The 20,722-nt window shown below is 40.3% G+C and overlaps 3 protein-coding genes across 3 annotated transcripts; 1 reads left to right on the plus strand and 2 right to left on the minus strand.

Annotated features, from left to right (window-relative positions):
- Positions 1-339: 339 nt before the first annotated feature.
- Positions 340-10,567, plus strand: LOC120555942 (aminopeptidase Ey-like). Its single transcript, XM_039795152.1, has 20 exons — positions 340-943; positions 2,046-2,188; positions 2,397-2,542; positions 3,021-3,147; positions 3,411-3,565; positions 3,680-3,793; positions 3,988-4,131; positions 4,409-4,474; positions 4,596-4,661; positions 5,444-5,616; positions 5,745-5,821; positions 5,926-6,059; positions 6,156-6,211; positions 6,291-6,438; positions 6,675-6,766; positions 7,518-7,628; positions 7,901-8,068; positions 8,245-8,385; positions 9,720-9,801; positions 10,088-10,567. The coding sequence occupies exons 1-20, from the start codon at positions 345-347 to the stop codon at positions 10,244-10,246; spliced, it is 2,901 nt and encodes a 966-aa protein (XP_039651086.1). The 5' UTR covers positions 340-344; the 3' UTR covers positions 10,247-10,567.
- A 937-nt stretch (positions 10,568-11,504) lies between these two features.
- Positions 11,505-12,619, minus strand: mespaa (mesoderm posterior aa). Its single transcript, XM_039795072.1, has 2 exons — positions 11,729-12,619; positions 11,505-11,600 (listed from the first exon to the last, which is right to left on the minus strand). Exons 1-2 carry the CDS (start codon positions 12,416-12,418, stop codon positions 11,505-11,507), a joined length of 786 nt encoding a protein of 261 aa, XP_039651006.1. The 5' UTR covers positions 12,419-12,619.
- Positions 12,620-15,927: 3,308 nt separating this feature from the next.
- On the minus strand, positions 15,928-18,531 carry mespba (mesoderm posterior ba). The gene is made up of 2 exons (XM_039795073.1): positions 17,800-18,531; positions 15,928-15,942 (listed from the first exon to the last, which is right to left on the minus strand). Exons 1-2 carry the CDS (start codon positions 18,529-18,531, stop codon positions 15,928-15,930), a joined length of 747 nt encoding a protein of 248 aa, XP_039651007.1.
- Positions 18,532-20,722: the final 2,191 nt, after the last annotated feature.

The following is a 20,722-nucleotide window of genomic DNA, read 5'->3' on the forward strand; positions in this document are numbered from 1 at the left end:
CAATATCGGATAGCTAGATCTGTATACAGTTGACATTTGCAGATTGTATACACACAAACACACATAGTTCTACTACTATACCACACAATTCACAGTACTGAAATGAACTAGACCAGCTTCTTAAGATGGCCTTTATTTAGAGACATTATACAGGTATAAAGTTCATAGATTAGACAGGACTCCCTTATCTCAAGGACTTTTTTTTACAGCTCAATGTTTTGGACATTCAGTTGTTTTTCCCACCCATGAAATCAACCATTAACTTTGGGATGTATCTAACAGTAAGGCAGGGCATAAATAGCGATCACTTTCCTCCTTCTGTCTTCTTTTTCTCTGGAGGAGACATGGGGAAAGGCCTCTTCATCAGCAAAGCAGTGGCAGTAACCTGCGTGGTTGCAGCCATCAGTGCTGTAGCCACCATCATAGGCCTGGCTGTGGTTTACGCTAAGGAGAAGACAAAGAATGAAGTGACACCTCCAACTACACCCAGCCCTACCAGCCCCACCAGCCCCACCACACCCTCCCCCCCGAAGGAGCCCTGGCAGCGCTACAGACTTCCAGACTCCCTTGTTCCTGTCTCGTACGAAGTCAAACTGTGGCCCTGGCTGGAGCCCAACGCAGACGGCATGTACATCTTCAAAGGAAACTCCACAGTGGTCTTCAAATGTGTGAAGGAAACCGACCTCATCATCATCCACTCCAACAAGCTGAACCTCACCAGCTTCGAGGGACACCAAGCCGCATTGGGGTGCCTCAATGGAGCCACTGTGCCCAGCCTGAAAAAGTCCTGGCTGGAGATTCCCACCCAGTACCTGGTGGTCCAGCTCAACAGCCCACTGATTGCCGGCAGCACATATACCCTTTTTACCGAGTTTGTTGGAGAGCTGGCTGATGACCTGGGAGGATTCTACAGGAGTGAATACAAAGAAGATGGAGTGATAAAGTATGATATTCTCTTTTTTTTATGTCATTTTATTGGTTTCAAACATTTTAGTTTAGTTTAGAGAAGTATGCCACAGTGAGGATTTAAAGTGTAAAAAGTAATGTATAGTAATGTTATTTAAACACATGTACTTAAACCAGAGCTTCAGTTTAAAGGAAATGCAAATTCCCTTACTTTGCAGAGAGTTTATTGAGAAGACTGATGCCATAGAGAAAGTGAAGCAAGAAAGTGCATATATGTATGTCCCTTACATGTCACAAAGATTCCTTTAAATAACAATAACAATTGTATGTTATTTAAAATGTAGATATGTTGGACTATTGATAAAAAGGAACCTTTCTCATTATTTCATTACCAGCTTAGTCAATCAATTAGTGTATAGGAGAATATAAAGAATGCATGGATGTGGTTGCAATATCAGTAATGTGTTGAATTTAGATTACGTTCAGTCCAGGATGCAACAGCATGCTTTACAAAAGAAACCCAACTTTTGTTATTTTTACAGCCACAAAGTGTAGGACTTAAAATATTGTCATGTTGGTGACTTCTATTGGTTGTATCAAAAAAGTAACTCTGGGACACAGCAATGCATATTCAGCTCCTGCTGCTGCTGACATTTTTTAATCATTTTGCTATTCTTCTGCGTTATTTATAATCCCTGTTGCAGCGCACTTGTTTAACTATGGGTCCCCTGGATCACTCAGGGTTCCCTCTATGTAAACAAGAGCTACACTGCTAATGAACAGCATATAAATATTCCCTTTATATAAAAAAAAAACACCAAATGACAGTAATGTGTAAGCCTAAATAGAAACAGTTTAATGCAACCATAAGACTGAATCCTGAAGTGAAGTTTTTACTGGAAAAGCACCTGCTGTCATTTTGCTGTCAAGTTAAAAACAAGTTCACACCCATTTTCAATGAGTTGCTGATATTTATTCTTGAAATTCCCTCAAAAATGAGGGAGAAGCGAAAAAGAAGGAAGGAAGTGGGTAAACACAAATGCACTTCTAGAAGACATTGAACACAGCTTATATGTGGAGAGTTCCTTTGACGTTTGATGTGGGTGATAATTATATGTTTTCATATCTGCTATTGTCAGAGTTGTTGCCACGACTCAAATGCAGCCAACGGATGCCAGGAAAGCCTTCCCCTGCTTCGATGAGCCCGCAATGAAAGCTGTTTTCTACATAACTCTCATTCACCCCCATGGGACAGTGGCTCTGTCCAACGCCATGAACTACAGCAAGTTCTTCTCTCATTGTCTAGTGCAATATTTTACATGTGGAATGTTTCCTAGTAACACAAAACTTTAAGTGTTATAATGTACCTTACCTCAATTACATTTTGATATGTCCAAATTGTCTATTATGTACTATATTCATACAATGAGCTTATAATACGTAATTTCTTCATTTATAATTAATGTGCTGCTGTCTTTCCCCCCACACAGACCCTGTTAACATCACTTTGGATGGACACAATTTAATTCAGACACGTTTTGAACCAACAGAGATTATGTCAACCTACTTGCTGGCTTTTGTTGTGTGTGATTTTACATTCACGACGAACACGACGAATCCGCATGCAGACGTTTTGGTAATTATTTATAAAATCTTACCACACAAATGGAAATGGTGTGCAATTTTCACATTATTTACAGTTGTAGGTCTTTGAACACTGAATGAACTGGACTGAACCATGCTATTACAGGGCACTACCTGTGTAACCCATACTTTGAAAGGTATGACTAGATCATATGGTGGTATTACTTGAATAATTTTGTATTAGTGCTTCTGATTTAACATTTTGTGTTAGTTAACTGTATGATTGATTGAAGTAATTTCAATCACAATTTGTTATCAGTTATAAATGCAGTTTTACAAATCACTGCTACTATAACTATTACTACGACTTCAGCTACCAATACAAACACCAGCTGTTGGCTCGTCTGGTGTTTGCTGCTCTGCCCTGTTGGTCGCAATGTTTCTATGCTGCCCTCTGCTGGACTCCCAGCTTAGATCAGCTCTCTGTACCATTATTTCAGTCTGGTTAATAAAGCACTGTTTTTGTCTAGATCAGGATCTGGGCTCGTAGGAAGGCTATAGAGGAGGGCCAGGGAAACTATGCCCTGGAGAAGACTGGGCCCATACTGACATTCTTTGAGAACTACTACAAGTCTCCTTACCCCCTGAACAAGTCAGGTAGGAACCACACACACATACACACACACACACACACACACACACACACACACACACACACACACACACACACACACACACACACACACACAGAATAACACAAGGACAGTGAATAGCCTACTGTATAAGTACTACTAACCAATGTTACTTTATGTATTAATTTTGTGTGTACAAAGTAACTGCTTATATTTTTGCTTTACATTTTTGAAAATGTACAGCCAGCAGTAAAAGAATGACCTGTATGACTCTGTAATCTTTTTTAGACCAGATCGCTCTTCCTGACTTCAGTGCTGGAGCCATGGAGAACTGGGGCCTGATCACCTACAGAGAAACAGCCCTCTTATATAATCCTGGCGTGTCATCCAATGGAGACAAGGAGTGGGTGGCAACAGTCATCTCGCATGAGCTTGCTCATATGGTATTAGGACATTCAGTGGTGTACTGCCAATCATATTTTTGACAGTTTGTGTTTGGCTTTGAAATGTGTTTATTAAAAACACATTGCCAATAAAATTAAGCTCTGTGCTCTCAGTGGTTTGGAAACTTGGTGACCACGCGGTGGTGGAATGACTTGTGGCTCAACGAGGGGTTTGCCACCTATGTCTCTTATCTTGGAGCCAACTATGCTGAACCAACGTGGAATATGGTGAGTTTTGTTCTCTTGAAGAAATACATCCAAGCCGAGAATATACCTGCTGAATATACTGAATGGACCTCTTTTTAAGTTGCTTGAGCAGAGTCCTGACAAAAGTGGCTATAGAAATAATGTTAATGTGTTCATTGCAAGTGTACGATCATGCCACAATGCAAAATACAAATATTTCTCGGTGCATTTTCCAGAAAGATTTAATAGTTTTGAATGAGATCATTGGTGTGATGACTGTGGATGCCTTGGCCTCCTCCCATCCCCTCTCGTCCAAAGAGGAGGACATCCTGAAGCCGGAGGACATCAGTGCACTGTTTGACTCCATCACATACAGCAAGGTGTGGTATAATTGAGGGTAACACTTCCCAACTTCTTAACCCCAATGTGTTGTTCTCTTCAAGCCCCACTAGACAAGATGTTAAACTCCACTAAACAAAAAAGGATAAATTAAATGTTCTCTTTTTTTCTCGAGTGACCCTAATCAAAGACCATTTGGGAACTACAGAATTAAAGTACTAATGAATTACTGATCCTCATTAACAGAATACTGTAATTTGGTCCCATCAGATATTTCACCTACTAAAATTGCTAATATTCTCCTGTGTTTTATTACAGGGAGCTGCAGTCCTTAGGATGCTCTCAGAGTTTATCACTGAGGCCGTCTTTTCAAAAGGACTCCAAGTGAGTACATCTATTTAGGTTTTGTTTTTGTTAATTTTTTTTTTTTATTTTGTTAATTTTGTCATATCAGCGTTTAATGACCTGCATAGAGTATAACCAATTGGTTATTATCTGTCTGCAGACATACTTAGAGGAGTTCAAGTATAAGAACACAGTCTACACAGACCTCTGGAGACACCTGCAAATGGTAAGATACCACCATTATCGTTGATTTCCATAAAACAGAGTGCTAAACTTACTAGGGCCTACTAGAAAATGCCTTCAACCCTTTAGTTTAACCTTTGTGCAGTATCTATAAATTTATGTTTATGCAGTTGTCAAAGATTTTTGGCCACTTAAGGGCAGTGTAACAAGCTGTAAACACAAAAAAGGCTAACTTCTTAGCAAACAGTTGCCTATTTAAACATCCAGTGGCAGACAAACATTAGCATTCATTTGGAGTTTTGTTTCTATACACCAACAAATTTAAGTTTAATATTCACTCTCCTGTTAGCTCTGTTTTTGGTCTCCACCAATTCTTGACACAAATATCTGGCTCTTTGCTAGTGGCTAACTTGTTCTCTTCTGGTATGACCAGTAGCTTAAGGTGGCTAATGTTAGCTATTGTTAGCAAACTTTATGTAAGTGTTTCTGTGTAACTGATATTACCAGTAATTTTCTGACTTTTCTACTCTTTTCTACTTGTGCTACTGTACACTTTAGCTATTAGCATTATACTGTATTTGTCACATGTGACCACATTGGCCGCTGTTCAACAAAAGATATGTAGGCTCGCTTTAAACTTTTGTAGAATGAATGTTATTTATTGTGACTCAATGATCAATGGTTAACAGTAGAATAAGCCAGTTCTGAGATCAGGTAAAAGGTCAGGACACCTTAAAGAAATATTGAAATATATATAAAGTAAAAAAAATTCCTCTGCAGGGAGCAACAAAGAGTCAAACTATTACTAATATTTGCTCTTATCAGGCAGTGGATGAAGCTGGCATAAAGCTGCAGCACTCTGTAGAGACTATCATGAACCGGTGGATTCTACAGATGGGGTTCCCAGTGGTCACCATCAACACCAAGACTGGAAGAATCACCCAGAATCATTTCTTGTTGGACCCAGACTCTGTTGTGGACACACCCTCAGTGTACAAGTAGGAAATATTCGTAATGTTTTATATGCTGAATATACTGTAGCCTATGTGGTCATATTGAACCCCTGCCTGCTATCTCTGTATACTCTGTGTTTATGATATGTATGGCTGGATGGATGCGCCTCTAGTTATGAGTGGTTTGTCCCAATTACATGGATTAAGACTGGTGGAGTGGAACAGCAGTACTGGCTTTTTAACAAAGAAGGTAAGGTTTATTTCAGGTGGACGTTCAGAGCATTGCAAAAATGATGAACACAATACAACTAGATATTTTTTCTCATTTTAAACTTAAAAAAATTCTCCAAACAGCAACAAACACAAACATGACTCTTGGTGCTAATGATTGGCTGGTGGCCAATCTAGATATGAAGGGCTTCTACAGAGTCAACTATGACTCTGAAAACTGGGATCGTCTACTCACCAAGCTGAGCTCCAAACATCAGGTACAACACTGTATATATATGTTTATAATGTTTACTTCTGCAGTGTTACTAAATGACTACTGAAACTCCAAACTCAATTCCTTTTTCACTTTTCAGGATATTCCAGTGATCAACCGAGCTCAAATTATCGACGATGCGTTTAACCTCGCAAGGTAAGGCCATATTTTTTTACAAAGCTTTGTTGTTAAATATTGAAAGAGAGAGCTGAGCAACTGTATGTGCCTTAATCAGGGCAAAGATGGTGGACACAACTCTGGCTCTGAGGACTACCAAGTTCCTCAATAAAGAAGTTGAATACATGCCATGGGAGACAGCCAGTCGCAACTTGAACTATTTCTTCCTGATGTTTGACCGCAGTGAAGTGTATGGACCTATGCAGGTAAGTGATGAATGGTCGACATTTGTTATGCTTATTCAATAATTTAACTCCAATGCTGATCCACCCCAAAAACAAACAGCAGAGTAAAAGTGTTTATGAAGAAATACAGACTGGATAATAATGGAAAAATATACCTGTAAATTATATGCAATGCAAATTGAATATAACCAATGTCACATTTTCTCTTTTCGAACCATACTATAAATTAACAAAACGTGAACATCTTCATCCCTCAGGCTTACCTAAAGAAACAGGTCACTCCTCTGTTTAACTACTTCAAAGAGCTCACTGTCAACTGGACAAAGATCCCAGAAAAGCACACAGACCAGTAAGGATGTTAACATGCCGTCTGTTTTAAACAATCTCTGTTTCACTCTTCAACACTGTGTGTGTGTGTTGTGTGTGTGTGTGTGTGTGTATATAACCTCTGGGACAATAACTGAAGCAGGATATGGTTGATAAATTAGCCCCCTGGAAAACAACATAATACCCAAAACTCACATTTCTTTTTCTTTTCTGTAGGGGGGAAAGGGGTTTCCTTTTTTTTTTTTTAAAAACAATTACAGCGGGCGCTTTACATAAAATTTTTTACACTGTATCTCTTTAATGTGTTCACTCCAATCTACTCTAATCTTGACAGAAATGTATTATATCTTCTCAAAGGCATAATTACCTATAGGTTACTACTTTTACAGTTAATTTAACTAATATTTGTTCAAAATGAGAAGGTAACAGTAGATTCTGTGTAAAAACTATACTATAAGTTAAATAAAAATCCATAAAAAACTAAAGTGTGAAATGTTCAGGTATTACTGGCCTGATATAACTTCATAATCAGTCTTCATCAGAGAATTTCTTTCACACAATAAGAAATAATATTTACTAATAATAATAAAAAAAAAGCATTACATTAAAATTACTTTGAGGCTTGTGACCGTTTTCAAATCTGGTCAAATAAAATGACCCATCTCATTCATGTGGACCCTACTCTCTTCCAAGATCTGGGGGATGTGAGGTCGGCAGGTGGACCCTCCTCAAACATTCTCCTGACCCTTGTATCGTCTCACGTCCCTGTCCAGGTACAACCAGGTGAATGCAATCTCTAAGGCGTGCAGCACGGGAGTGGAAGGCTGTGAGGAGCTGACCACTGGCTGGTTCAGAGAATGGATGAACAATCCAGCTAAAAACAAGTATGGTCCCACCCTGCGCTTTCCTTTTCTTTCATTCTTTCTTCCTCATACTCTTTTAATTTAACTTACTAGCCTTCTTCCAGTCTTCCTAATTTTCAGGTCATTTTAGATATTATTTTGTAAATTGTTCCTAAACTTGATAAATGCAGTAGTTGTTTTCTTTTAATTCAAGAATTTTCTTTGCCGTCCACTCAACCTACTGTACCTGATTCCTTCCCTAGCCACTGCTGTCATTGCCTTTAACTCTCTGTCATCTTCATCAATTGTTTCAGCATTAGTGCCAACTTGAAGTACACAGTGTACTGCAGTGCGATTGCAGCAGGAGGAGTGGATGAGTGGGACTTTGCTTGGTCCATGTACAAGAATGCCACCATCGCTTCAGAGGCTGATAAACTGATGTCTGCTCTGTCCTGCACCAAACAGCCCTGGCTGCTGAACAGGTCAGTAATACTGACGTCATGGTGGCTAATGTTTGTTCTCCTATTGGTCTTCTTAAGGTCCCTCTCTACTTTTATCACTATAACTAATCTGTGCTGACAGAGAATGGCCACTGCAGGGTCAAACCTTGCAGAAGCAAACACATGAGGTTTTTGTTCTCACTGTGAGTGTGTTTCAGGTATCTGGAATACTGTCTGGACCCAAAGAAGATCCGTAAGCAGGATGCCACCTCCACCATTGTTTCCATAGCTCGTAACTCCATCGGTCAACCCCTGGCATGGGACTTTGTCAGAGCCAAATGGGACCATCTATTCAATGAGTGAGTGTTCCCTGATGCACACACGTATGTGCCGTCAATTGGTAATGTCCCAGTTAGAGCTGTAACAATTCCAAATTTAACTGTACAATTAATTGTCTCAGAGATAATTGTGATTAACAATATAATTGTCTCTTTCAGTCAAATTTAAAAATATTTATTTATGTATTACTTTTTCAAACAAATAAAGTTTAGAATGAGTCCCAGGATACATCTTTCAGTTATATCACTGTCATGTGACCCAGATAATGTAATAACACAAGTACACAGCCTATGAAGTAAACCACGCCTCTTTATTATCATAAAACATTGTATTTTTTCCTTAAATGAACATACAATTGAAAATTTCCATCAACTGTCATATCCCATAGGACCTTAGCTTATGTTAGCAATTGCAGTTAAACAAAGAAACGGCGATTATGTAAAAAAAAAAAAGTGATTAGACAATAATTGTTACAGGCCTAGTCACAGTAAACTATGCTGCTAGATGTCAGGGTTAAACATGTTGCTATGGAGACAAAAGAAGGATTTTTAGTCTGGTGGTGTTGGTCCAGCATTTTTGACCAAACTGCATTATCTATAACTACTAATGGATATCCACAGTTCCCAGAGGATGAATCCTGATGATTTTAGTAATCCTCTGACTTTTCTTCTGACACCATCGTTTGTCCTTTGTCCAATACTTTGGTTTATGACCAAATACCTGCAGAACTGATGTCATTCTCTTCAACCGCTGATCCTCTTTTATAAAGCAAATGTTAACATTCTGACATGTTAAAACATGGTAAACATTTTAACTGCTAAACACCAGCATGTTAGCATTGTCATTGAGCGTATCTATGTCCCCAGGGTCCTATGTTTCCCAGCTCAATATTCCCTTAATATGACACAGTGAGGAAACCTTTCAAAGGGTTTTATGGTCTCAGCAATGCTTTTTTTCACTTATGTTAAATGTGTAATGTATGTTTCCATGGGTTAGTTATGTTGAAATCACCCACCTACAGATTGTAGCCTACTGATGCTATACTCCTTGAAACCTACCCCCTCAAATTTGTGGACAGATTGTTTCCTTTACTGAAGACATTCATATCTCCACAGTGGCTGACTGGATTTTTACTATTCAAACTGTTTTGAAATATCCTTCTCCCTTCGTTCTTTTGCAATTTGAACTGTAAAGATTGCCCTTACCGATCTCTTACATTGAGGACCCTGGGAACATAGGGATGACCCCCATTGTCACTGTGAGCATTTTAGCATGCTGATTTTTGATTTGGTTAGACAGCCTGTAGTTGTTTGCAAAATGATCAAAGCGTGTCTTGTTTTTCCCTTTTCTTCAGCTATGGTGGTGCATCAATGTCTTTTGGAGGACTAATTAATGGAGTGACCCAACGATTCTCCTCTGAGTTTGAGTACAAGCAGGTACAGTTAGTTTCTCCAATAATTTTGTCATTTTCTTTAGGACATATTATTTCACAATCACAATTTGTGAGTAAATTAATACATGTAACTAGACTAATGTTTGTAAGGTACCGTGCATGAATGTGATGTTACATGGTGAAGAAAATGTTGTTATATCCTAATCCTGTGTTTTGTTAATACCTGTTTATGCAGACATACTTTTTAGTCTTGTACTCTACATGCAGAATTGAACCCCAGTAACCCCCCCTACCCCCCTTCCCACACACACACACCCGTTCCTCTCCAGTTGCTGCAGTTCAAAGAGGACAACGCAGGCCAGTTAGGCTCGGCCGCCCCGTCTCTTGAGCAGGCGCTGGAGAGAACCGAGGCCAACATGAAGTGGGTGGCCATGAACAAGGATCAGGTGCTTCAATGGTTCCAGAGTGAAGCTTCTTCTCCTGTTTAATGCTCTCCACAGTTTTTAAATGTAGATTGTTTTACTCCAGCTGGAACCAAATGTATACATGTTCTAAATGTGATGGAGCTTTTTTAAATGTAAAGTTTTGATTATGAATTTTTATGGATAAAGACTATACAAAATCTAGTTTTATATGTGGACGATATGTTTTAATATTGTATATACTTTAGGGGAATTTAAATATTTTGACTAAATGTCACTATACAAAAGTGTGCTATTCTGTGCTCAGCAGGATGCATCCCCATATGTTTTGCATATTTTGTGGATGCCAGTCTAATTAAATAAAAGCCATATGAAGTTGTGACATTTTCCATGTTCAAAAAGTACTTTGAATGAGCTTGGCTATTTAGCTCTTCTGAAGGGAGCAACACAAAGAAGACAGAGAACATTATATGAGACCACCCTGGGGATTTTTAAAAAGTTGTAAGCACAGTTTGTGTTTCTAGACTGAAAGCACTGCAGGGAAAACAAATCCCATATAAATGTAAAATGCCTGGAAATATATGTACACAAAGTTTCAGTTATTAAATATAGCCACTCCAGGCATCTCAGCAACAACACAGATCGCAGTATTGACATAGCAACAGTGTCAAAATGAATTGGTCAAAGTGAGCCAGCCATCTTTAATGACATTATTGGTCATATTAAGTTATTGGGCATATAACTGCAGAGAAGCATCTTCCAACAGGAAGTGACAATCAGAACTGGGAGTAAAATAAAACCAGTTCATCAGCATTCAAATCAGTTATTTATCGCAAGGTTTCTTTCATGATCTCAACCACCAGCCGTGTTTACACAGGATATAAAAGGTGCCAATTAACTGGTCCTAGTTCAGCTGCCACTTCTCTCAGTGGGGGTCTTTCCTTAAGGACTTTAGAGTGGATGTGCTCCCTGTTTAGCACCTCCTGCTGACAGCTGCAGTGTTTGTGTAAGGAAGTGGAGGCCAAGCACCAAGTGTGCATGATTACCTTTGTTTAGTTTGTAAAAAAAAGAACAGACAGAAATAGAAAACCAACAACAAACCCATTTGAATGAATGCAACAAACTCAAGGGTTATTTTTGATAAATAATGTTTATTCTGTTCACATTGTGAAAGCTCAATAAATATACAATTCTATATAAAAAGCACAAAAAGGATATAAATATATTTTGTTCAAAATAACAAAAATGACAAGTTTTGTCCATAAATTTTGTTCAAAGTCATTGTTGCAATGAGAATAGTTGAATGGATTGATGGCCATATCTCTCAGCACTGTCCAGAGAAGGCTGCATTTTGAAGCTGCTGCTGCTGCTGCTGTGGCATCCAGTACTGCTCGCTGGTGAAGCAAACTCCATTTGAAACCTGACAATAGAAAAGAGATTTTGGTTAGGATCTCATTCAACTGTAGCACAAGATCATTGTAAAGCAAATTGTCTTTAGCTTAAAAGCTATGAAATTTGTGGAATTGTATGACCATGACATGAACATACCTGATATGAGTGCTGCAGAGAGAACAGCTGGGCTGTGCTCATGGAGTTGCAGTCTGATTCTTGTGGGCTGTAGCTGGCTGTTGGCTGACCCAGGAACTGGCTGAGGTTTTGGGGCTGCTCCACAAAACCTGAGGACCTCTGTTCCAGCACCTCCTTGCTGAGGCCCAGCTGAGCCGACAGGTAGGAGATGTAGCGGATGGTGAGGCGCAGCGTATCGATCTTGGTCAGGGTCTGTCCGGCTGGTGCCACTGAGGGCGGCAAGTACGTCCTGAGGTGTTGCAGGGCCTTGGTCAGATCCCTCATCCTCAGCTTCTCTCTCTCACTGGCTGTCTGGCGCTTCTTCCCCGGATACCTGGATCTGGATTTCTTTATGGTGGAGGTGATTGGATTGGAGGATGTTGAGCAGGGCAGAGTCTGTGTCTCGTGGGTAAGATGAGGCACTTCAGGGCTTTGAAAGATAAAACTGTCCAAAATGTTTTGTTCATTTCCGGCAGCCTGGAGGGAGGTAGGGGAGAAGCAGAATGAGTCCACAGAAGAGGTGGGAGACAGGCTGCTGCCAGCGCTGAAGTAACCAGGGTCCAAGGCTGGATCATGGGCAAGAGGATCATAGGATTTGTCCAGCAGGGACTCGCAGTCAAACAGGAAAGAGTTGTCCTGGAGCTGGAGAGGAGAGCAGTAGGACACCTCCATAGCTGCAGCTGTTGTAGTCGGTGCTGTGGTTGGAAGCTCTTCCCTGAGCAGTGAGTGGTCAGTGTCTTGCTGGTGAGGCAGGCAGAGGATAGTGAGGAAGACCAGGGAGGCTGCTCCATATATGAGGTGGGAGGTGCGAGGTTGCACCTCCAGCAGCCACCTCTGGTCCTGAGAAGCTCTGGGAGCAGGGCTGACACCTAGGCCGGGGGGTCCCATGGGAAACATGCCAGCTCCAGGACAAGGTGTGACCTGGCTGCTCGCACAGGCATCATAAAGTAGTACACACTCCTGCAGCCTGAGAACCAGAGCCTGCCATGACAGGGCTTGTACCTAGGTCTGTCTCTGAACCTGAGGAATCTTTCATTAGGGATTTTGAAGTGCCATGGGCTGTGACTGGAAGCTGCCAGATGACTTGTTACCAGAATATCCATTTTCATAAATGGCCGAGTGAATGAAGAATAAGCCCTGCAACTGTAAGGTTTCAGGTTCAGTGAAACACAGTCGTCAATGCTATGTCCCATCATCTTCATTATCCATGCACATTAAAATTGACTGGTAATCCTACATCCTGTCCTCTGCACATTCTACATATGCTGAACTTTTGCACATCCCTTGACATTTGCACATGCTGCAGTAATCCATACAGCCTTTTTGTTCCCGAGGAAAATTTTAGAATATGTTGCACCAACAAGGCAAATTCCTCATAAGCGCTAGTTACTTGGCAATAAATCTTTTTTTGATAAATCTTTTTCTGAAGTTGTGTAGTTTGATCAGAGTTAATTTAGCAGTTCTGCGTCTCATTAGTGCAGCTCTTTCTTTCTGCCCTGGTGTCCTCTCTTTACGAGGTCAGGCTGAAGAAGTGTGCCAGCCGGGGCAGCTGTGAAGTGTGAGGAGTTTACACCTCGTCCTGTTTGGACAGCAGTAGGCCTCACTGGCATGGGAACCCTGATCAGCACTGGAAGAATGTGCACAACCAGTGACTACCAACATATCTTATATCTGAGGAACTGGGCTGAACTGTGTCTTTCATTAGGCCTTATTATGCCTCCCTTGCAAAAGAGGTTTCCAACCTCAGACTTACCTGATTAAATATAATATAATCTTCATTTTCTTGATTGCTAACATTACAAATAAGCCAGTTTAATTTCTCTGTAATTGTGGAACTATGATATTGGAGAGAAGTGCTTAATACTGGCTAAGATTGGTGGCAGAGAAGATTTACATAAAAACAAACAAGTGAGGGTGAAGACGAGTGATCATAATTCTTTGTGTAGATGAAGACAAGATACATCATGTCGTCAGTCTTCTAATGTATATTTTCTTTGTAACTTCATATTACTTTATACTTACGGTAGCAGTTTTTTTTGCCTTTATAATAAAATCAGTCCTGACCTCAGTGATTAGTTGGTATCTGAATTTAGATGTTCGAAACAAGAATACTAATTTTTCCTATTTTGTTTTTATGCTGCCATGCTGCAATCATTTTTGCATAATCACATAACTTTACTAATGCATAATGATGTGTCTTCCATTCATGCACACAATTCCTTTCATAGAACAGTAGGTTTTATTTTTCTATTTTTGAAGGTATCAACAGACAACACTGGATTTTCTCTGATATTTCTGTGGATTTGATCGCCAGGTGTCGCCAGGTGTCGACTGTGGATCTGCGTCCCGAGCACTGTTCCCACAAACTGCCGCGTCACATTTGACTCCTGCTCTGCAGCAGAGGTGAGACCTATGAGCAGGACGTGTGAACCAGTCTCACACTGATCGCTGCCACCTCAGTTATGCAACAAAAACAGACATCTGATTTTAGGAAAAATATCCAAAGCAACATTTCTAAATGGCATTAAATGTTATCTGGCTAAAGCTGTCTTTATTATTTGTCTTGGGGAGTGTGTTAGGTGACACCAGACTTGATGTCTGACCCAAGGACTAGTTCCCACAGTGACCTTTAACCCCCCTACATCATTACTTTATGTGACATGATAATACGAGTAACTGGTAACAGCAACTCAGCGTTTATATTTCTGTTGTTGTAACAAATGTGTTTTTTTTACATATACAATTGTCATTTTCCTCCTATTGTACTGTACCTGTTTCTCTGTGACATATGGGTCACTTTTTTAAATATGAACACATTCAAATTAGGTTCATCTAATAAAATGGCTGACAGCAACTAATTCTAGCACAGAATTGGGTTGATTAAGCGTGAAAAGTTTTTACAGATGGGATCCTTTCAGTTTTGGTTTTATTTGTGTATATTTTTGTGGAAATTCTATTTGTTTCAAATGATAAACTGATTATTATTTTCCATTACAAACCTTCTGTAGAGTTTCCCCAGCTGTCAGCTTTCTTCTTTCCGTCCCAGGCTGATGATAGAGAGGCTCTGTCTTCTCTTAATCCACATTAAGCTCTGACGGTGTTTACTCACATGTAATGAGTGAATAATCAGCACAGCAGTGCTAACCCTTTCATCCCAAATCCTGTTAGGCCACAGAGTTTATTAGCTTTTCTGTGATGAAAGACTTAAGTGAGTATATTAGGCTTTGCTGCTTGCATATCAAATGAACTGCATGTATGTGGCAAACTAAACACTCAGGCCTAATTCTCTTTGCCTGCCATGCAGACCCACACTTCTCTATGAATATTAAAGCCCTCTCTGTTGGCACTAGCAGGTAATTAGGGCTGCAGGTGAGAGAAAAGAGGGGAAAAGCAAGGAGGATCTTATAGCTTAGTCTAGACTCAGCGGTGCCAATGACCTCTCTGTGTTTGCAGAGCCCCATTAACAAATATACACTAAATAAACTAGATAACCCGTGGCAGAGGTTGATCTCTGGTCTGCTGTGGAACAAACCTCAGAGTGCTCACTCCTCCCATGCTTCAGACCGTGAGAGGAAATCCCTAGAATGTTTCTGGAAGGACTGGTGTCTCAGTGGCTTTCAGGTGGTAATGTTGCTTGATCCCATGTTTGTTACCTTATATGTAATATTCTCTTTGGATTGTAAATCGCTTCTCTATGGCATATATTTTGCCTGTGACATTTATAGCATGCATCATCTGCTGTAGAGTTATTGTAGTTGTCATTGTTTTTAAAATATTGTGTTATCTCCTAGATACTGGAACATATGTTAAAACATAAAATCTTGGAAAAACACATGACATAATACAATATATTTTCAACCAGTTGCGTCAAAGGATCTTTTTTTACAATTAATTTTCTAAAATACAAAGTATCTATTGTTTTTATGTGTTTCCATTTTATTCAATTTTAAGTTGCCGCATGTTTGCAGCAGGAAAAAATAATAGAATTAACGATGTCTGATTTTCATTCAGCTGCTTCAGTTTCAGGGAATCCTCGTTCACGATATTGGTTTCCCGCTGTAGTATGACACGTTCAAATGTCTGCTGTGAAAAAAGTCTAACCAGGCTGGAACATAATGATGTTGAATATTTCCTTATTTTTAAAGATTATTAGATGCCTTTTTTGTTTGTTTCTTAGATCATTAACAGCGACGATGCTGACAGGAAACATTGGGGGAGAGCTAAGATAAGATGTGCTTTATTGTCCCCTTAGGGAGACTTCTCCTGGGCTCAGAGGGCTCATGGCACTCCACACAGGTCGCCTCATGGAATCAAACGGAGCTTCATGGTACGTGTCTCAACTGTCAGGCCACCAGGACGCCCACAATATTTCCATGTTGGACTTGACTGCAGCATGGCATTATTTTGGGTTTAAATATTTCAGTGTAAAACATGTAGCTTCAATGAAGAGTTGTACTGTAACAAGCTGATACAGAAAAGATATGATACGGAAGGATAGGTTCAAAATTCTGGCAAAAGTCTGGCAGATGCCTATATAAACAATGAAACAATGGTTTTGTTTGTTATCAATCCTCCTGTTCATACTGGCTATTAAGAGATCCCTCTCTGAATCCCTTTCAATTTAAGTGATAGAATCCACAGTCTTCATTTTGTGCAAAGATAATATAAGGGTTCAGCAGGCTGAGCGAATAAAAATAATGCGAGTGTATCCAAGTTAGTCTTTTTAGTACGAAATTCCCTCTTTGTGTTTTCTTATTAAACTGCAGTGAAAGTATGGTAACAAAGGGAGGGAAGTTTGTACTAAAAAGACTAACTTGAACCTATTCTCTCACAATGTTGAAGCTGCTTTTGTTATAAGCTTAAATGTCTTAATTGCAAATTTGCAAATAATCACTTCCTTTTACCATTAAATAATATATGAACAATCTCTGATGATGTGCAAGTGCAAAAGATAACCTATTGAGCAATTTCTTGGCCTACCTGTGCACAGTGGAAACAAGTTCTACAACGCTGACATGTAACTACCTTTTTTAACTGCAACGGCAGCATTCTTTGGAGTTGTGTTTCTGTCCAATATTCACTCTCCTTCTAGCTCGGTTTTAGTCTCCACCTACTCCTGAGGGAAACATCTGCCTCTTTAGCTGCTAAATGCCCCACTATGTTCACCACATGAGTCTCTGTGTCTGTCTGCTGGTTGGTGCTGAGCAGGTATTGTACAGTGGCTTTTCAGAGTTTTTTTTACTGAAAACGGCTGCCTGCTGCAGGTTAAAATGACTTTTTGAGAGCAGTGTGGGAGTGAACCAACTCAGTTAGTTGCAGGCTGGATAGCTAAACAATGAGCTCAAACTCTCTACAAAGCTCTGTAAAGCCGAGGTGATACTTCTCTGTCGCTACTAGTGACCCATTCTTTTTAATATACCTGGAAAAAAATATGATCTACAACATAATAAAAAAATTAATAGGGAGGCTTGCCATTTAATGGTATTTGTATATTCCTATGCTATTTCTTCATCCAGATGAGAAGCCACAGCTGGATTTGTAGGGTGCCAGAGTGCCTTCATGACCAGCAGAGGACGCTCTGTAGCGTTTTGTCCTGGGCTCCATCACATTCACATACAAACTGGGAGCTAACCAGTACAGCCACAAGGCTTTCAGTGATGACAAAATGTGAGACATTTTAATATTTTATTATAAATAGTGGTATAAAGACATATAAAAATAGTTGTTAGACATATCAATATTTACATGGAACAATTCACAGGACAAAATAAATAAAATGTAGAATAGCATATACTTCAAATAAATTATATGTTTCACAGTGAGGCAGTAAAGGAGAGAAGTAGTTTGTGTCTGTTGTTGGAGGATGATGATGGTGTTTAACCCCAGTACTCTCTGGGAACCAACGGTATGCAGAAGTCTTTTCCACACATCTGTATTAAACAAATCAACAGGACATTTGATTAGCATGTTGTGCTTTTTAGATTTTTTTAAATGCAAGATGTGTTATTTCTACATATAGAGTGTCATAACAAAATGAGTAAATGTTCACATACCTGACAGCAGGGCTGTGTTGCTGGAGATGACTGCAGGATGGCATCCATGCTCATGTCTCCCTGAGGAGCTTCAATGTACTGTGTACTGTACTGATCCACTCCAAAACTACAGCTCCCAGAATGCAGCATGGTGTTCTGGCTGTAACACTGGGCTGGGTACAGGCTCTGGTTCTGCAGCTGGGCCTCCTCCTGTCCTCCCATGGCAGCGTGCTGGAAGTAGCTGAGGATGTCAGGTGAGGAGGTGCCGCTGGCCGAGGTATCTCCTTGTTCCCTCCTCTGAAACAGCACCTCCTCGCTGAGGCCCAGCTGGGCCGACAGGTATGAGATGTAGCGGATGGTGAGGCGGAGAGTCTCTATCTTCGTCAGGGTCTGTCCGGCGGGGGCCATTGAGGGCGGGAGGTAGGATCTGAGATGATGCATCGCCTTGGTCAGATCCCTCATCCTCAGCTTTTCCTTCTCGCTGGCGCTCTCTCTCTGCTTGCTGCGCATCCGGGTGGCTAGGCCCCTTTTTCTGCCACGTCCAGACAGGGACGATTTGAGGCTCTGGGAATATCCAGTCTTAGCTGTCTTAGGAGTGGACTGTGGCAGCTGCTGGTAGGACGGAGAGAGGCTGGAGTCCATAGAGGTGACCGGGGAGAGGGTTTCTGAAGAGGAAATGCTAGACAGGTCTGAGTCGTAGCACCACTGGTACTGCAGGCCGTAGTTGAGCAGAGGGACCGGGGAGATATCCATGTTGTGTGGAGGGAGTCTGTGGTCTGACTGGAGAGACTGGGAGGCTGTAAGTGCTGCTCAGCTCTGTTGCACTGGTTTATAAGTCCAGGCCAGGCCGCAGAGGTGTGAAGTGACACCTCTGCAGATTCTCACATACCGTCACTGTCTAAAGCAGAGGCCACTGCCCCTGAACACACACACACACACACACACCCACACACACACTCCCTCACTGGGACCCTTGTCTCAGGACCTCTCCCTCTCCTCTGTGTCTGGGAAAATTCAGCTACAGGAGTGGAAGTGTGAATTTTGACTCCTTCTCAAAACAATAAACAGTTTTTGCTTTGTGTGTTTTTGTCCCTGCAGCAACCCAGATGCATTTTGCACATGTTTAAGGGATAGGGTTTGTTTTGAATGGTCCGTTTTCTCCCGCATTCACTTTTTTTTAACACTATTCAGCAAACTGGACAATATAATAGAAGTGTGAAAAAGACATGCACTGCAAATATAAAATGACTATTGTATTATACCTGGATAGATGTTATTGACTATCTTTAATGAGCACATTTTGAACTTTTATCATTTTGAATGCAGGACCTTTACTTTGTACCTGAGTATTTTTACATTTGTCCTTGGTACTGCTACTTTTACGTCTGTAAAGAGTCTCAGTATTAATGTATTCATTTATTTATTTAAATAAGCACAATGCACAATTCCCAACTTAAAAACAAAACAAAAATGCTGGATAATTTTTAACTGTAACAATTAATCTTAAAAGACAGACAGTAAGTATGTTCACCTGTGGTAACTAACTGTGCCATAGTATTACAGCACTGTACAGGCTATGATAGAAAGGTTAAATCCATAAAATTACCATTACAAAAATGGTCTAATGTTAACAATTATATTCAAAACTACTGTGGATATGTAGTATCTCTCTCTGAATGAGTTTTCTTTGACAATTTGTATCTCTGGAGAGATCAATAGCAATTGATCTGTGCTACCAACACAGTGCTGTTATAGTGTCAGTGTCGTATTTTATTTCATTTATCAGGATCCCATTAGCCGATGCAACAGCTAATTTTCCTGGGGTCCACACAGCTGTATTATATTTTGATATGATTCTACTGAATTCTGGGCCCAGTGCAGACCAGCAGACTGTGTGCTCTGTATCTAAGAAAACAACCTCTATGATTCTTAGATTCTTACATATTGGGACATGCATAAACAGGCAAAGCAAAGGTCTGAAACAGCCTGTGTTAAAATGTACAGTATATCATCCTGTCAGTGTGCCAGGAGTCAGGATATGTGTCATGATTATGTGAGCAGAGATAATCCTGTCCTCGTTACAGGTTGAAACTCCCTTCTATCGCTTCGTCCTCCTCACCTCACTCCAATCTTGAACCTGACATCAGTGTGCTCTGCCCTCCTCCTCCACTTTATATCCCACCACTTCTCACCAACATGATCATTTTATAGTCACAGCAAGTCACACTGTGACTTCATCTATCTATCCTTCACTTTCTTTATCTTGATCTTGGAAGTGAAGCTTCCTCTACTGCTGCTGCTACTACTGTGTGTGTGTGTGTGTGTGTGTGTGTGTGTGTGTGTGTGTGTGTGTGTGTGTGTGTGTGTGTGTGTGTGTGTGTGTTGCATGTGCGTCTGGATAGGAACCTATGTCTTACATGGCTAAAATGTAAATATAAACACATTTAATGACGCATAATGACCTGTATTATCCAGTTAAAGCAGAGGTGTGATGGTTTCACGCTGATGAGAACTGATGAGCCTGGAGGCGTCACTTCACACCTCAGCTGTGAGAACCGGGAATGCTGGGAAATACTGTCACTGCTTACCTCTCTCTGTCCCCATTGCTCCCCTCTTTCTTCTGTGTTTCTCCACGTTTCCTTTTTCAACATCAGATCTCTTTAGGAAGAGTGATGGATTTGGATACAGAAATAGTGATTTAACTTTCAGTAATACCACCTTTTGTTGCTTTAGAGCACGGTATTAAGGCACATTATGATACTTTGACATGAACAGTATTAGGGCTGGGCAATATGTCGATATTCTATCCACGTTGATATATGAGGCTAGATATCGTCTTAAATTTTGGATATGTGATATGTTGATAAGTGTTGTCTTTTCCTGGTTTTTAAGACTACATTACAGTAAAGTGATGTAATTTTCTGAATTTACCAGATTTACTAGC

Source organism: Perca fluviatilis, chromosome 3 (genome assembly GCF_010015445.1).
Source record: "Perca fluviatilis chromosome 3, GENO_Pfluv_1.0, whole genome shotgun sequence".
Taxonomy (NCBI): domain Eukaryota; kingdom Metazoa; phylum Chordata; class Actinopteri; order Perciformes; family Percidae; genus Perca; species Perca fluviatilis.

What these genes read in the sequence shown, in the direction of transcription:
- mespaa (XM_039795072.1), bottom strand. Translation starts at nt 12,418, where the DNA reads ATGGAGGTGTCCTACTGCTCTCCTCTCCAGCTCCAGGACAACTCTTTC. An exon ending in CTCTGCAGCACTCATATCAG is followed by an intron (nt 11,601 to 11,728) that starts GTATGTTCATGT and finishes TTCTATTGTCAG; the next exon opens with GTTTCAAATGGAGTTTGCTT.
- mespba (XM_039795073.1), bottom strand. Translation starts at nt 18,531, where the DNA reads ATGGATATCTCCCCGGTCCCTCTGCTCAACTACGGCCTGCAGTACCAG.
- LOC120555942 (XM_039795152.1), top strand. Translation starts at nt 345, where the DNA reads ATGGGGAAAGGCCTCTTCATCAGCAAAGCAGTGGCAGTAACCTGCGTG. An exon ending in ATCCGCATGCAGACGTTTTG is followed by an intron (nt 2,543 to 3,020) that starts GTAATTATTTAT and finishes GTTTTTGTCTAG; the next exon opens with ATCAGGATCTGGGCTCGTAG. An exon ending in TCTTTTCAAAAGGACTCCAA is followed by an intron (nt 4,475 to 4,595) that starts GTGAGTACATCT and finishes ATCTGTCTGCAG; the next exon opens with ACATACTTAGAGGAGTTCAA.